General features: G+C 45.5%; 1 protein-coding gene across 1 annotated transcript; it reads right to left on the reverse strand.

Moving 5' to 3' along the window:
* Positions 1-12: 12 nt before the first annotated feature.
* RFC2 (replication factor C subunit 2) lies at positions 13-14,135 on the reverse strand. The gene is made up of 11 exons (XM_055001959.1): positions 14,018-14,135; positions 11,742-11,811; positions 10,041-10,082; positions 9,571-9,677; positions 8,943-9,044; positions 7,794-7,894; positions 6,615-6,772; positions 4,403-4,468; positions 2,837-2,917; positions 2,183-2,296; positions 13-762 (listed from the first exon to the last, which is right to left on the reverse strand). The coding sequence occupies exons 1-11, from the start codon at positions 14,122-14,124 to the stop codon at positions 652-654; spliced, it is 1,059 nt and encodes a 352-aa protein (XP_054857934.1). The 5' UTR covers positions 14,125-14,135; the 3' UTR covers positions 13-651.
* Between the last annotated feature and the right edge of the window lie 1,014 nt (positions 14,136-15,149).

Consider the following 15,149-nt stretch of genomic DNA (forward strand, 5'->3'; position numbering starts at 1 on the left):
CCTCTCCAACCATATGCAGCTGCCTTATTGGTCCACCAAGTTCAAAATTATCCATTGTGACTGGCAGCAGAGATTGCTACCTGAGGCCCTTTACCCAAAGATGCATGTGGAAGTTCCCAGGTTGTTTCAGCAAAGCAGGGACTCTGCCTCTAATCTGCAGCCTGCACATAGCTCCCTAATCTACCTTTCATTGTCATGCTCCAAAAGCGGTTTTAAGACCCTCCCCTATGACTCTTTAAAATTCTGCTTTTCCTCTCTAGTACAGTAAAAGCAAAAAGAGCAGCCACATAATTAGGATCAAAGTCAGGAATCTGCCTGGGCTACTTTCAAAGGGGCTTTATTTACCAGCTGGGTTTTTTTATGTGGCCCAGTGCAGAGCTTCAGTAGACCTGCCATCACCACATCCAGGAGGCTTTTACGTTCTTTAAGCATAGACAGAGTTCTAGGCAGCTTTTCTATCAAAAGTATTTATGATCATTGTTACAAAATTAGGAATCTCATGAAACAGTTTGGATGTTTCTAGCCAGAACCATCCCGTGTAATGAGAGGTCAGCAACTGCAACCTGTTTTAGTAGACAGTCTGCACATTGGCTTTGCATGATGCTCTCCTCACAGCGGTAAGCAGGCCTCACAGGCCTGATCTGTCCTCCTTCAGCTTGCCGTAGGAGCAACAGTCTTCTGACAGAGCCGGGCTAGCAGCCCTGCCATTTGCAACAGCGAGTTCACCCCTTCTGCAATCTTCATGTGAGTATAGCCGATTTCCTAGCAACAGAAAGACAGCTGTTAAAAAAACTCTATTGGATCCACTTTTTCTGCAACAGGGAGTGAATAATAACAACAACATTCGATTAATATACCGCCCTTCAGGATGACTTAACACCCACTCAGAGTGGTTTACAAAGGATGCTATTATTATCCCCACAACAAAACACCCTGTGAGGTGGATGGGGCTAAGAGAGGTAGAAGCTATGACTGATCCAAGGTCACCCAGCTGGCTTCAAGTGGAGGAGTGAGGAATCAAACCTGGTTCTCCAGGTCAGAGTCCTGTGCTCTTAACCACTCCACCAAACTGGCTCTTCAGTTTGATTTGCCTGATAGAACTCTGACACCTATAGAATGGGGGGGAAGGCGGAACAGTGTCTTGACTTGAGATTTTGAATCAGGCACGCTTTGGGATGTGGAGTAGGAACATCCCATGTATCACTGGCAAGCTAGGCGAGGGAGCTGAATAAAATGGTACAGCAGAAGTAACATTATGGGATGGTTGAGGTTATGCCTTCCCCCTCTAGCAGAGTACCAAAGCTTCTGCTACTGTTAGAGCTACATAAAAAGGACAGGGACAGGGCTCAGGGAAACAGCTAACACGAAGACACAGCAAGGTATATGGTTTTAAGTTGCCAGACCTTATGATTACATGTTTGAAAAGTGTGGGGGGCAGTGCCTGTTGAAACTGCAGAAGCCAGAAAGGGCTACCTATTCACATTTCTATGGAATTGCAGCATTAAACATCTGAGAACCTCAACTTGTTTTAAAAGTTGGTAGTTTTATATTTGAAAAGTGTGTGACATCTCAGCAGCTAGAAGGGTAGTGGAATTGAGGGGTGGGGAGTATACCACCTTGCAGTGACGCACGGCTTTTTTACCCCTCTCCCCCCTCCAAATCTTGCATATAAAGCAAAATTCCTATATTTCAGGTAGCAGGATTCAGACTGCCACACTAAACAAATGGCAGTTATACCACAAAGGCAAACACACACTTCTTCACCCCATTTGTCATACACAGGGTTGTCCCATGATTTTAAATGGCAGAGACAGACTTGCTGTAAAGCAAGGCTCTGGGCTGGGATCATGCACCAGACAAGATTTTGGTACTGCTTCCGTTGCTGTGCTGTCGGGTGCTTCAAGCATGCATGTGTCCAAGAGTAATAATAACTGGGCTTGTATACCGCTCTTCTAGACAGATTAGTGCCCCACTCAAGGTGGTGAACAAGGTCAGTGGTGCTATCCCCACAATGCAGCTGGGGCTGAGAGGAGTGGCTTTCCCAAGGCCCCCTGCTGAGCTCATGGCAGTAGTGGGATTTGAACCAACAAGAGTGCTGATTCACAGCCGAACCTCTTAACCACTATGCCACTGGGCGGCCATCCTTGCTCGTATCGCAACCCTGCCAGATGCTAAAACCAACCTTGATAAACTCCAGCTTCAGGTACTCGGCCATTTGAAAGGTTTTACACACTCTGAAAATGTTGCCGATGATGTCTTCAGGTGAGTAGCCGAGTCTCCATAAGTGGGCGAGGATCTGGAAAAAGGGAGGAAAGAGCACCTGTAACTTTTTTTAAAAAAGCACTATTAATGACTGCAGTGGGTTAGCCCAGTTAGTCTACTGTGGCAAAAACAAGTCCTGCAGCACCTGACTGGCTTATTTATTTAGGAGGTGTTTATACCACCTCTTCAGAGTCCTGCCTGAGGTGGCTGACAACTAAAATAATTTATCAATATAAAAATGAGCCTTGAGAAGGAGCCCAGAGACATAAACGGCATTAAAAATGTTAATAAAACAGGCCTCCAACTAGAAGCGGTTTGGGAGTCACCCAGCTACGGCAGCGGAAAGGTGAACTCCCAGCAGCAGAAATGAGCAGAGGCTGACGAGGTACATCTCCTCTCCCTGGGTGGTCCCAATCCTACATGAAGAAGCACACGCAAACTTCCTTTCTCAGCCAGATGGGGAGCTGTGATCTTTCTCATGGCTGCTTCGGCCCTGGGCCTGCCCCTTGCCCGTATCCTGGGGGCACATGAACAGCAAGAACTTTCAGAAGGTGGGCACGGCCCTTGCGCTCACCTTGTAAGCTTCATCGATATCTGTGTTGACACAGTGCCCGATCATCTGCTTCACCAGCAAGGGGTGGGGCTCGTCACATACCTGGGGGCGGAGCAGAGGACACAATGAAGTGGCCGCTTTGAACACACAAGCCCGATTACTGGTCTTGTTGCAGACTGGTGCTGTGCCCCCATATCTCAACGCTGGGAAAACCCCAGGACATAATCTGTACTGCAGATTGGAGCTTTTTCTGTAGTAAATTTCCTCTTTCCTGAGAGATGGGGCTAAGTATCTCTCCCACAGAGGGTTCGCTGCCTCTCAAACTACGACTGCCAGAATGATTTGGGGGGGAAGGGGGGGACATCATAAGATAAAATTGGATTAAACACAGTAGAAAGACACTCCAGGAAAAGGAACCAAGAAACCGAAACATACTGTCTCCCTTCCTTTTGTAATTAGAACACTCTCGTTTTAAAGTCCAGCTTCCCATTCTTGACAACAAGAGTTTCAGTTAAAGAACAATACGTCCATCAAAGGCAGTATGGTGTCCACTGTGAAAGGCTGGTCAAACCTCATGCTGGTCAAAGCAAAAGCATTTCACTGTGAGGCTTCCCATTCATGCAATGTCCTGCTAAAATGGGCCCCTACTCATCCACAGTCTTTGCCAACATCACGGTTAAATCAGACCTCTGTGAAAAATGTGATGGAAAGTCTTTTCCCTGGAGAGGGGATGTTGCAAAGGAGAATGAGAGAGACCATTCTGCTTCCATGAACGTCCCACACAATTGGGTTGATGAAGTTTTTGATAACACTCAAAGGTACAAACTGCTTAGCGCCTTTTACAACATTTGCGATTGCAAACGGGAAATAAGATAAAATGACTTGCCCAAGGCCATCTTGGCATACTGGACAGCTGAGCTAAGATCTTCCCACATCCATCCTCCACATTGTATCACCACACCACGTGGTCCTAAGGCCCAACTCATTGCCTCCTGTGGGGTTTTTAGGTTTATGAGCCTAAATTGGCGCAAATTCAGATTTGGTCAAGTGTGTGTGGTGGGGAAGCAGGATCATGCAAACAATGCTACCTCTGACATACAGGCACGTGTGTGAGTAGCTCCATGAAATCTGAAAAAACAGGACTGCCATATGCAGAAAGAAAGGTATACACATGCATGAAAAATGAAATCCTGCCCTCAAGTCATAGTTGACCTATGGCGATTCCCCTGCTGGGGTTTTCATTGCAAGAGTATCAGAGGTGGTTTGCCATTGCCTGCCTCTGCTACCCTGATCTTCGTTGGAGGTTTCCCATCCAATTACTAACCAAGGCTGACCCTGCTTAGCTTCGGAGATCTGACGAGATCAGGCTCTCCAGGACAGGCATATATAGACATATGTTAGTCCAAAAGATCGTGCCCAGGTCAGGGGCAGGGAATGCTACCACCGTCACCCCTCTAATAATATGTAACACATTTATTCTGTCCCCTGAACACCTGAAGGGGGCTAGTTATAATGAGCATCCGGCCAGTTTCCATTTGAAACGCCAACTCAACTGCAACAAGCTTCGCAGATGGGCTTTTCACTCACTTTGAACACGTTTTCACTGTTGATGAAACTGAATCCAGAATAGGTGGACTGCAAGTTGTTCAGTGCCTGTAAGAATAGCACATTTTAAAAGAAAAAATGATGGCCAGTTTACCCAGAATGGAAGGGTGGCTCATTCTCTGTTGAAGAGAAAGATTACTTCTACATATCGGTGTAAATACAACCTCACAGCATATAGGCATTAACCCACATCACACTTTTACAAGCTGCTGTCCAACTGGTATTTAACACCACGTAAATTGGGTAAGATGAACAGGTTGTTGAGCCCTCTGTGTTGGAGATCTTGCAAGCAGGAAGGCACGACCCTACATATGTGGTGGGAATGCCATTTTGTTCAGGAATTTTGGAGAGTGGTTCACAAAGAGATGTTCAACATGATGGGTCTTTCGTTGCCATACTCCCCAGAATATTTCCTATTGGATTCTTGGCCCAACTCTGTGCTAGATAGGAATACCAGATCTCTTGTCTCGACAATAGTTGCCTCTGCTCATCTGGTCATTGCTGGGAATTGGAAATCCCTCAAAGGCCCATTGCTAAAAAAATGGTATCAGAAAATATGGGAGCAATATTTGATGGGTAGGATTATGCACAATCCGTTTTTTGGGAACTTGCATATGGCAGTCCCTTTATTTGAATATGATGAAATATGGAAACCAATTTTAGATGTTTTAAATGCCAACGAAGTAATTCCCCCAATGCAACAAAGTTTAAATGCTTGTTTATTGTAATTCTTGAGTTTTTAACAATTTGCCAAGAGTGGTTTTGATAATGTCTTTTATGGCTTAGTTTTAATCCCTTTCTTGTTTGTACTGTACGGTTTTATCATTTCTTGTATTAAATTTGGATTTTTTAAAAAAAACCACATCACACAGTAATTAACTCTGTACATGAGAATCTACTGATGTGTTATGACCAGCAGTGCCACAGGGGCCTACAGACTTCTGTCTGAGAGATTCAACGGCTCCTGGTTCAAGTTTTTGCTTCTGCAACCAGCTCGCTATGGCTTTAGGCAAGCCAACCGTGGGCCCCTGCCTTTGCAACACAGAGATAAATGATACTAGCTTATGTTGCAGGACTGTTGCAAGGTCTGCAGGTGAATGTGTGTGAAGCACTGTAAGCACCAAGAGCTCTGCATTAACCATTTCATGTGTAGAGAATGGTACCAGAGCAATTTCAAATTCTCTTGCTTGGGAGCAGGAGCGCCTCATGCGTTTGTGCTGCCGCCGCCCGTCTCCAGGAGGCATGGTCTTGGAACTGAGCAGCAGAAGTACAAGTGTGCAGGAGGGGGATGCCTGTTCCGGGGTGCTCCCAACCACTTGGGGAGGCAAAATGAGTTCAGCCAGCATTCGCTAGCAAATGTTTGCTAATGCACTGGCTCTGTGCTTATGACACATTGCAGTGCGGCTTGATGGAGGGACAGGGACTTGTAGGTGGGCAGCCCTGCTCTGTGGCACACCTGAGGTTTCTAGTTCTCTTTGCTCTGGGCTCAGCCTGCTCTGTGACAAGTTTTATATTTTGTTCTGCCACACTGACATCTAAGTAACCGGTTGGGACCTCTTACACTTCCAGCAGGGAAAGACTGCAGCTGATATTATGTTAAGGCACATAATTTGGGGGGGTCACATAAAGGCCCAGCGAACAACCAGGACTTGGGGGGGGGGCATAATTCAGCATCATGGAAGCGAAGAGCTCTTCAGTTTGAAGTGGCTTTGCTGACTTGTAAAGTCCCCATTGTGGTTTCTGATGACATTCTCAACCCTGCCCTGCTAACCTGTTTAACACTAACCACACGCCCTCTGCAGAACACCCACTCCTTCTTGCAAAGACGAGCACTCACTTCAGACTGATGGCAGGGCCTTAAAACTGACAAGTGCAAAACCACGTGGGATAACAAAATAGAAAGCAGATCAAACTGGGCATTTCCCACAACGCCTCTATGCGAATCAGAAAAACTTAGTCTACAGGGTGAGACTCCCAGCCCTTGCTTCCAATGTGAAGCTGCCTTATATTGGGTTGGACGAAAGGTCCGTTTAGCACAGTCCAGTATCCTCTGATTTGCATTAGCTCTGCAGGGTTTCAGGAAGAGAGGGGGGTTCTTTGCCAGCCCTGATCATGGAAACAACTCCTAGCTGGAGATACCAGGGGCGTGCTTTAAGCCCCTGGTGCTAAGGCCCCTTATTGGCTCTCCACCCACCTGCCTCATGTCCCCCTGGGCTGTGAAGATAATGGCTTCCAAGCCGTCATCCGTATATTGCACGTTCTCTTTCTCCACGATTTTCATCAGCCTGGCAAGGATCTGGGCATCTGTTAGCTTCGTGTAGCGGAGCACCGCGCAGCGGGACTGGATCGGCTCTGCGGAGACAGAAGTGGGAGGCTGCTTTGCTTTTTAATGATTGAAAAACAGCCTCCTTATTTTTCCCTCCCAACTGCTGCAATCTTACGTACCTTCTTCTGGAAAAGAAGCCCTGCATTCTGGCTCCTGCATGCAGTTTTGCCAAGCCATTTTTGGACCCCAAGCCCACCATCACCAGGTCTATAACAGAGCATGGCCCAAGGTGTTTGGGTGCCAATGACAGAGCTGCCAAATATTTTCCCTGCTAAGTTCTCCTGTAGGAGCTTCATTGAAGTGGAAAGAGCTATGCAGAACACCTTGCCCCTAAGAGATTATCAGTGCAATCCTAATCAGAGTTATGCCAGTCTAAACCCATTGGTTTCAACCGGCTTAGACTGGTATAACTCTGCTTAGGATTGCTCTGTAAGTCAGAGGGTGCCCAACCTGGTCTGCCTCCTCTACTGCTGCTTTTGCTGGCATCCAGTGTCTGCCCTTGTGGCAAGAGGACTCTTAACGCAGGACTTCTCATTTTATGAGTGGGCCTACTCCCATGGCAACCATTTAAAAATTCCAAATATACCCACAAACTTAATAAGGTTCTAGACTCTTGCTTTTAGAAACATGCTCTGGAGCACCAGGGCTTTTTTTCAGCTGGAACGCAGTGGAACGGAGTTCCGGCATCTCTTGAAAATGGTCACATGGCTGGTGGCCCCGCCCCCTGCTCTCCAGACAGAGAGGAGTTTAGATTGCTCTCCACACCGCTGGGCAATCTAAATTCCCCTGTCTAGAGAGCAGGGGGCAGGGCCACCAGCCATGTAACCATTTTCACCGAGGGTGATTTAAACTTTAAAAAACTTCCCCCTTGTTCCAGCTGACCCAATGTGACATCATTGTGTGGTCCTGGGAGCACGAGCATACTTTGCACATGTGGTACCAGGGGCACTACCTCCCACCAAGAGTTGCCCCCTGTGCTGGCAACCCACTGAGTTCCACCACCTCTTTCCCCCCCCCCCAAAAGCCCTGACGAGCACCCCCTCTTACCAATGACCTTGTCAGAGGCATTGCAGGCAAGAGCAAAGCGTGTTGTTTTGGAATAGATTTCCATTGTCCGCCTCAGTGCTTGCTGGGCTCCGTCTGTCATGCTAGTTGTGAGGAAGAAACAAACAAGCCAATATTTAGGTCCCAGGAGTCCTTTCACGTTGCCCAATTATATCTGCTTTTGCCTTATGAAAAAGTCTGGCTCTACTTTATTTATAGACCATCTTTTTGCTACTGCTGCATTGAAGGCAGCAGTTATGCAAAACAACAGCCTAAAAATATAACAGAAGGGGAAGGAAACGAACAAACTTTGGTACTGACACCTGGATCATTTAACCTGCTGGTGCCATAACAAGATAACTAAGTCATTTTTATTTATTTACTTCACTTATACCCTGTCTTTCTCCCCAATGGGGACTCAGAGCGGCTTATTTTGTTCCCCTCTCTTCCATTTTATCCACACAAGAACACTGTGAGATATGACTAACTCAAGATCACTCACCAAGCTTCCACGGCAGAGCGGGGATTTGAACCTGGGTCCCAGATCCTAGTTTGACGCTCTAGCCACTGTACCCACACGAACAGCGCAATCCTACGAAGAGTTTCTCCAATCAAAACCCACTGAAGTCAAAGGGTTTAGACTGGAGTAACTCCCCTTAGGATCGCACTGTTACTCATTGAAGGCGATTGTTCTGCACACGGAGGGGCTGGGGGATCAGCTGCGTCCCAGCCAGCACTGATGGAAGTGGCCTGTCTCACCCCTCCCTCTAATACAGCAGGGGACACTCGCTGCAGCCTAAGTAATTCAAGGTACAGATTTATTGCTGTGTTCAGACATCACGACAAACTGTAGATTCACTCAAAAGCTCTTTGGTGTAACCGTCCCAGCTCTTAGTTGGGGAGGAAGGAAATAAATGCCTGCATCCCTGCCTGGATAGAGACTGCTGCTATTAAGGGCAGAACTGCTTCCATCTGCTCCGAATAGGTAGATTTGTTGAAATGTGTGTTCTTTTGTATTTCTCCGTGTGCACATGGGGTGATATCATAAGTTGCTCTGAGTCTAAATGAAGTGGAGAAAAGCAAGCTAAAAGCATTCAAATAACTAAATTAGCAAGTGGAATGTCTCTGGGATTAAAGGAATGAGTCGTGCACCTGTCGGCTTCATCCAAGATGATGATTTTGTGCCGGCCTTTTGGGAGCGTCACCTTCTGCTGAGCAAACATCTTGATTTTGTTCCTCACGACATCGATGCCTCTGAAAATCAGAATGTATGGTTAACTTTTGTTCAGCTTGGAGCAGCCAAGAATGGCAAGTTGGGGAGAGCAAAGGGAAACGTTTTCTGTCTAGAAATGCAGTGGAGAAGTTTAGTTTCCCTGGAAGATGCAGATGGTGAAAGCTACAGCTGTTGGGAAAAACCAATTCAGGGAAGGACCCTAATCGCTTTTGTTCTGTGCCTTTCCTGCAACAAGAATGTCAGAAATGGGTAGCCCCCCTTCCCACCCACTCAGGTGTAGAAGTTCCACGCCTAGAGAAAAGTCAGTTTTATTTTGCAACACGTGCAAACTACAATCTGTATAGGCAGCAGAGAAATATTTGAAAATCTGCCAGGAGTTTGCTTTAGAGAGCCGAAGCGGCCTCTTGACAGGGCTTCAAGCAAGCAGCCAGTGTAAGGCAAAAAGGACACACTGCTGATCTTGGGCTGGAGCTTAACACCCAGCGTGCAGTGCTGTCTGCAGAATATATGACTTGGACCAGCTCATAGCGGAGCCCAACGACTCACCTGTCATTTGAAGCATTGAGCTCCAAAACAGCATCCTTAAAGGCAGGCCCCAGCAACGCTCGCGCCAGACACAAGATACTGGTGGTTTTGCCAGTTCCTGGAGGACCCTTCAGATGCAAGATGGCCAAGAGTGAAGTTCAAGACATTGCCAGGACTTCTGTTGTATGTGTGCCCTCCCCTCCCCTCCCCAGTGAATCGCCAGCTGGGTCACAGAAACTCTGAAACAGAAATGGAACCCAGGGGGCCCAGTGAAGCCAACAGCATTCCCCTGGGGTATTTTGGAGCTTGCTTCTTCCACAACATCTCCTCTCACCCACAAATGACCCTCAAGAGAGATGCAATTAAAACAAATGCCTTGCACCAGTGCTATCCTTTTATTATCCCTTCTGTATCTGCCCTCTGCTGAAATGTATGCTCAACAACAGCAAAGATTCGCAAGAAGATAGTTTACCACACTCATAAATACTCACTGCAATTATAATATTTGGAACATTCCCTTCCCTTGCGAAGACCTTGGGGAGAAATGAGAAAAGGGTTAAGTTGATGAAACACAGAAGAACATGTTTTCTGGAGCTACGGTGTCTGAAGAACTGCATCAGACAGAATTGACAAGAGATAAACTTCTAGGACTACCTGACATATTAAAAATTAGTAAGTCTCCAAATCTGGGTAACATACACCCAAAGGTTCTAAAGGAACTCAAAGGTGAAATCGTCCGTCTTCTAACCAGCATATGTAACTTGCTCCTAAAGTCAGCTTCTTTGCCAGATGATGGGAAAACAGCAAACATTACATAGATTTTTTTAAAAAACAAGGTCAAGAGAGGATCCAGGAAACTAGGGCCAATTATGTAAATTGTAGAAACTGTTATTAAAGAAAAAATTATTAAGCATATTGCTGCGAATGAAAATCAGCTTGGCTTCTGTAAATAGAAGTCCTGGCTCACCAACTTTTTGGAGCTCTTTGAGAAGGTTAAGAAACGTGGAGAAAGGTGACCTGGACAGTATATAGTCGGACTTCAAAAAGGCTTTTGATGAAGTCCCTCCCCAAAGCTTAGTAGGGACAAGAGGCTGGGTCCTCTTACCGATTAACAGGGCTTTTTTTCTGGGAAAAGAGGTGGTGGAACTCAGTGGGTTGCCCTTGGAGAAAATGGTCACATGGCTGGTGGCCCCACCCCCTGATCTCCAGACAGAGGGGAGTTTAGATCGCCCTCCGGAGGGCAATCTAAACTCCCCTCTGCCTGGAGATCAGGGGGCGGGGCCACCAGCCATGTGACCATTTTCAAGAGGTTCCGGAACTCCGTTCCACTGCGTTCCTGCTGAAAAAAAGCCCTGCCGATTAAAAAATTGGACAGTTCCTGTGATAAAGGGACATAAGTGCTAAGGCCTCTTAAGGACTGGTATTGGAGTCAGTGCTATTTTGTTTCTTCATAAATTATGTAGAGTTGGAGAGGATTCATGAGAACCTTCAGCAGTAGTCGGCCTTTTTAAAAACATTAAACATGAATCAAAACCTGATGGACACAATGGGAAGCCATGTTGGTTTTAAGATGCCACCCTGAATCAGCTCTTTTACAAAATGCAGCTTTTAAAAAAAAGTTATCTCCCATAGTGAAACCATCTACCTTTCCTTTTATTCCCTTAGAAGTTCATTGATTCATAAATATTGAGCAGTAGAAAAAACTTATTCCTTATTTTTTGGATGCAAGGGCTAAAAGAAATAAGACATATTTTGCAATTGCTAAGCAAAAGAGCCAGTGTTTCTGAAGTGTAAGAGGACGGTTGGTTAATTAAAGGCTTAATATACTAACCTCTTATATATTCGAAGAACCTAAATTTGAACAAGTCATGAAAAGATCCTGTTAAAGCCAGAAGGGCAAATTCTGTCGGAATAGAGCCTATTCAAAAATCTCCTCTATAAAACCATTGCAGGTATAATATTTAATCTTGCAAACATGAAAGCTCTACAGTATAGTGGAGTGGTAAGATAGTACATATAGGAGGTATTGATTTTGGGAAAGAAAGTCCAAAAGATAGGGGTAAACAAACACTGCAGGCTCTTGAGATCAAGCTGCTATGGTTGATTTCTAGGACATGGTTTTTAATAAAAGAAAATGCTTTGGATTGACACATCTCAAAAATATCATCAATTAACTGAAACCATCTACATACCTCTAGTCTGCTAACTGTGTCTTCATTCCCAACTATTTCACAGAGCTTCACTGGTCTGTATTTTTCAACCCTATGCCACACAAATCACATGAAAACGTTTCAATAATACAAAAAACAAACCCATCTATGGGCAGGAAAAAGATGCGAGTTGGTTGATGGCTCTGTGGTCTAGCCCTGGCAGGGGTCACATTTTTTATTACTGTAAGAGCTGAGAGTGAAGTATTAATGCTTAGAGGCTGTCTAGCTCCAAATGCCACTGGAAGGGGGTTACATCAAGAGAAGTTTGTTGCTTCCATGTTGTCTTGGCACACAGTGAGAAGCCATTTGATGCACCTTAAGCCTGATCCAAGAGAGCCTATCTTACATTCTTTCTGTCTGAGGCACTTGTGAAAGGAACCTCCAAGGGCAATGGCAGTATTCCTTTGAGCACAGGAAGTTGTGGAGGGGGAAGTCTGTTGCTTCTTAAACCCTGTTGGTGGGTTTTCCTTGGCCTCTGGTTGCCTACAGATGGAAACAGGATGCCGAACTAGAGGAACCACTGTGGCCTTTCTTTCCCTCTTATTTAGTTTGAAAATGTATATGGTGCCTCTCTAGAAACATCTACTGGGCCATGACTGGAAATTAAAATGACCTTAATCCAGGGGGGGTTGCTCTAGTTATCCCCTCAACAGCAAACCAGACTCACCATCTCCCTTCTTTGCAATTTATTGATTGATAGTATTTATAGTCCACCTTTCTCACTGAGACTCAAGGCAGATGACACAGCCTCTCTCTCTACACAAGACATCTTACATGGGGACGCTCAAGTGACTTAATTGCTTCAGCTATCAATTTATAGCCTGCCTTTCTCACCAAGACTCAAGGCGGATTACACAGTGTGAGATTATTAGTTAATATCAAGGACATTTCCATAAACAATGCCATAGGGTAAATAAAAATAAGTTTACAAAGACATAGCATTAGCAAGAATTCAATACAGAGTTGAAGAAATGCTGAAACAAAACGTAAGCAATTCTAAGGCTGACATTAGACAACATGAAGTACAGATAGGAGCACATATTTAAAACAACAGGCAACATAGTAGTGTAGTCTATGGTCCCTAACTCATTAGCGAAGCATCTGAGACCCGCTCCCTACAATACAAAAGCCTTTTTGAATAATTTGGTTTTGCATCTTTGCAGAAAGCTAGGAGAATGGGGGCTTTCCTGACGTCCTCAGGCAGGCTGTTCCACAGGGTAGGGGCCACCACAGAGAAAGCCCGTGTACAGGCTGCTGTTGATTTCGCCCATGTGCAGGATGGCAGCTGCAGGAGACCCTGTTCAGATGAGCGAAGTTGTCATGGAGGAACTTATTTTCATGTGTACTCTGTCTCCCTAACAATGCACTATCCACTATGGGAGAACAAGTGTAAGATCTTTCATTTGATCCTACTTGTGTAAGATGTCTTGTGTAGAGACACTCATAATGTAGGTCAATATGATCCACAACTGGGGCATGCAATAAGCAAAACAATAGGATGACTGCAGAACTTTCAAAACCAAGCAGAAATCTGACTCAGAGCTGGAAAAACAATGCTGAAACACAACATAAGCAGCATGATGACCTATTAAACAAATGTGGAACTATCTATGGGGAGCATATTTGCAAAAACAGATAATACACAGCAGTAGAGTCTACAGACTCTAAATAAAATAAATAAATACAGATCCTATCCCTGCAGCAATGCATCTCTCGGAAACATTTCCTTACAGCACAGCACACTACCACCCCCAAAGCCACCAAACTCCCCATAGGTTGGCAATGCAATTAACCAGGATGTTTAGGAAATAAACGTCCGTGTTCCAATATAGTATTCTTTCAAATATCAGTTACTGAAGAGCAATAACAGAGGTAGGGGGATATTGACCTTTGCTTGCCCTGAGCTTGTAGGAGTGCAAGGGTAGCAGCAGGATGCTACACAAGGTGACCCATTCTGAGGTGCTTATACCAGTTGAGAAATGGAGCCTCCATTTACAGAGGCAGTCTATCTGAGTGTGCGCGCTGCGGCCCAGAGGACAACCAGCACAAGGGCTGGGTCTTCCCAGAGAAACGTCTGCTTCGCCCCTGTTAAAAATGACGGTGGTCTTGATCTAGCCGGGCTTCACATGTTGCTTAAGGGTGAACTCAAAGGAAACCTGCCCCGGCTGTCCGTTCGCCCTTGCCCGCAATGCAGCCATCACCGAACCGTCCCAACGACCCTCGCCCGCCCCAAGGAGGTAGCGGGATTCCCCCCTCACCAGGGTAGCTCGTAATGGCCGCTCCCCGAGGCGGAGGTGGAGGCGGAGGCGGCAGCGCTCCCTTCTCGCCTCTCAGGCCCCGCCACCTCCATCGCAACCGCCGCCATGATCTCTTCGCGCCGAAAAGATGGTTGGCCCCGCCCCGAATAGCGTCACACGTCTGTCAGCCGCGCCATCTTAACTGTGGGTACGGGAAGGGCGGAGAAAGGGATTTCTCCCTTGACGCCTGCTCAGTGGCTGCTGCTGAAGCTTCTGCCAGCAGGTGGGCGGGAACTAATAGTCCTTGCTGGAAGAAAGGAGAAATTAAAGGTCTGAACTCCCCCCCTCCATTTTCCTTGCTGGGTTGTGCTGTTTACTGGCTTCTTAGATTCAGGGTCAGGTTAAAAACAAATAAGCTAAATATTTGTTGTTGTAGCTGTGGGCCATAACATCCTAACCCCATAGCACTGTACAAGTTAGGCAGTCCATCATAACAAAATACAAATAGCACAAATCATTTCAGTACCAGTTAGACAGTCCATCATAGCAAAAAACAAATAAATAAAATTTAAAATATAAATTATAAAATTATAAATTTAAAGTATCTGTACGAATAAATAATACAATAAAACCCTGGAATAAAATACATTTATAATTTGGCTAAAATTCCAGTGGAAGCTACAAGTAAAATATATTTATCCAGGTATTGAGCTAATTTTATTTATTATAATCTGCCTTTCTCACTGAGACTCCAGGTGGATTACATAGAGTGAGATTAGCACAGTCAATATCAAGGACATTTCAATAAACGAGGCCATAGGATAAATAAATGCAGGTTTACAAAGACATAACATAGGCAAAAATCCAATACACAGTTGAAGAAGTGCTGAAACAGAACATAAGCAATTCTAGGGCTGACATTGGATAACATAGAACTACCCAATAGGGTCATACTTAAAGCATAGGTAATTCCAGGGGTCATTTAGTAGAAAATGAGATGGAGGAACTCATTTGCATAACTCATTAGCATATGCCATACCTCTTGCCATCACCAGAAGTGTGTCATTAGACATCACCTATTCTGGCTGTTTCGGACCCAATCCTGGCCATTCAGGGCTGAAATTGGGCCCAAAATGGCAAAAAGGGGTTGAAA

The sequence above is a fragment of the Eublepharis macularius genome, chromosome 17 (assembly GCF_028583425.1).
Source record: "Eublepharis macularius isolate TG4126 chromosome 17, MPM_Emac_v1.0, whole genome shotgun sequence".
Taxonomy (NCBI): Eukaryota; Metazoa; Chordata; class Lepidosauria; order Squamata; family Eublepharidae; genus Eublepharis; species Eublepharis macularius.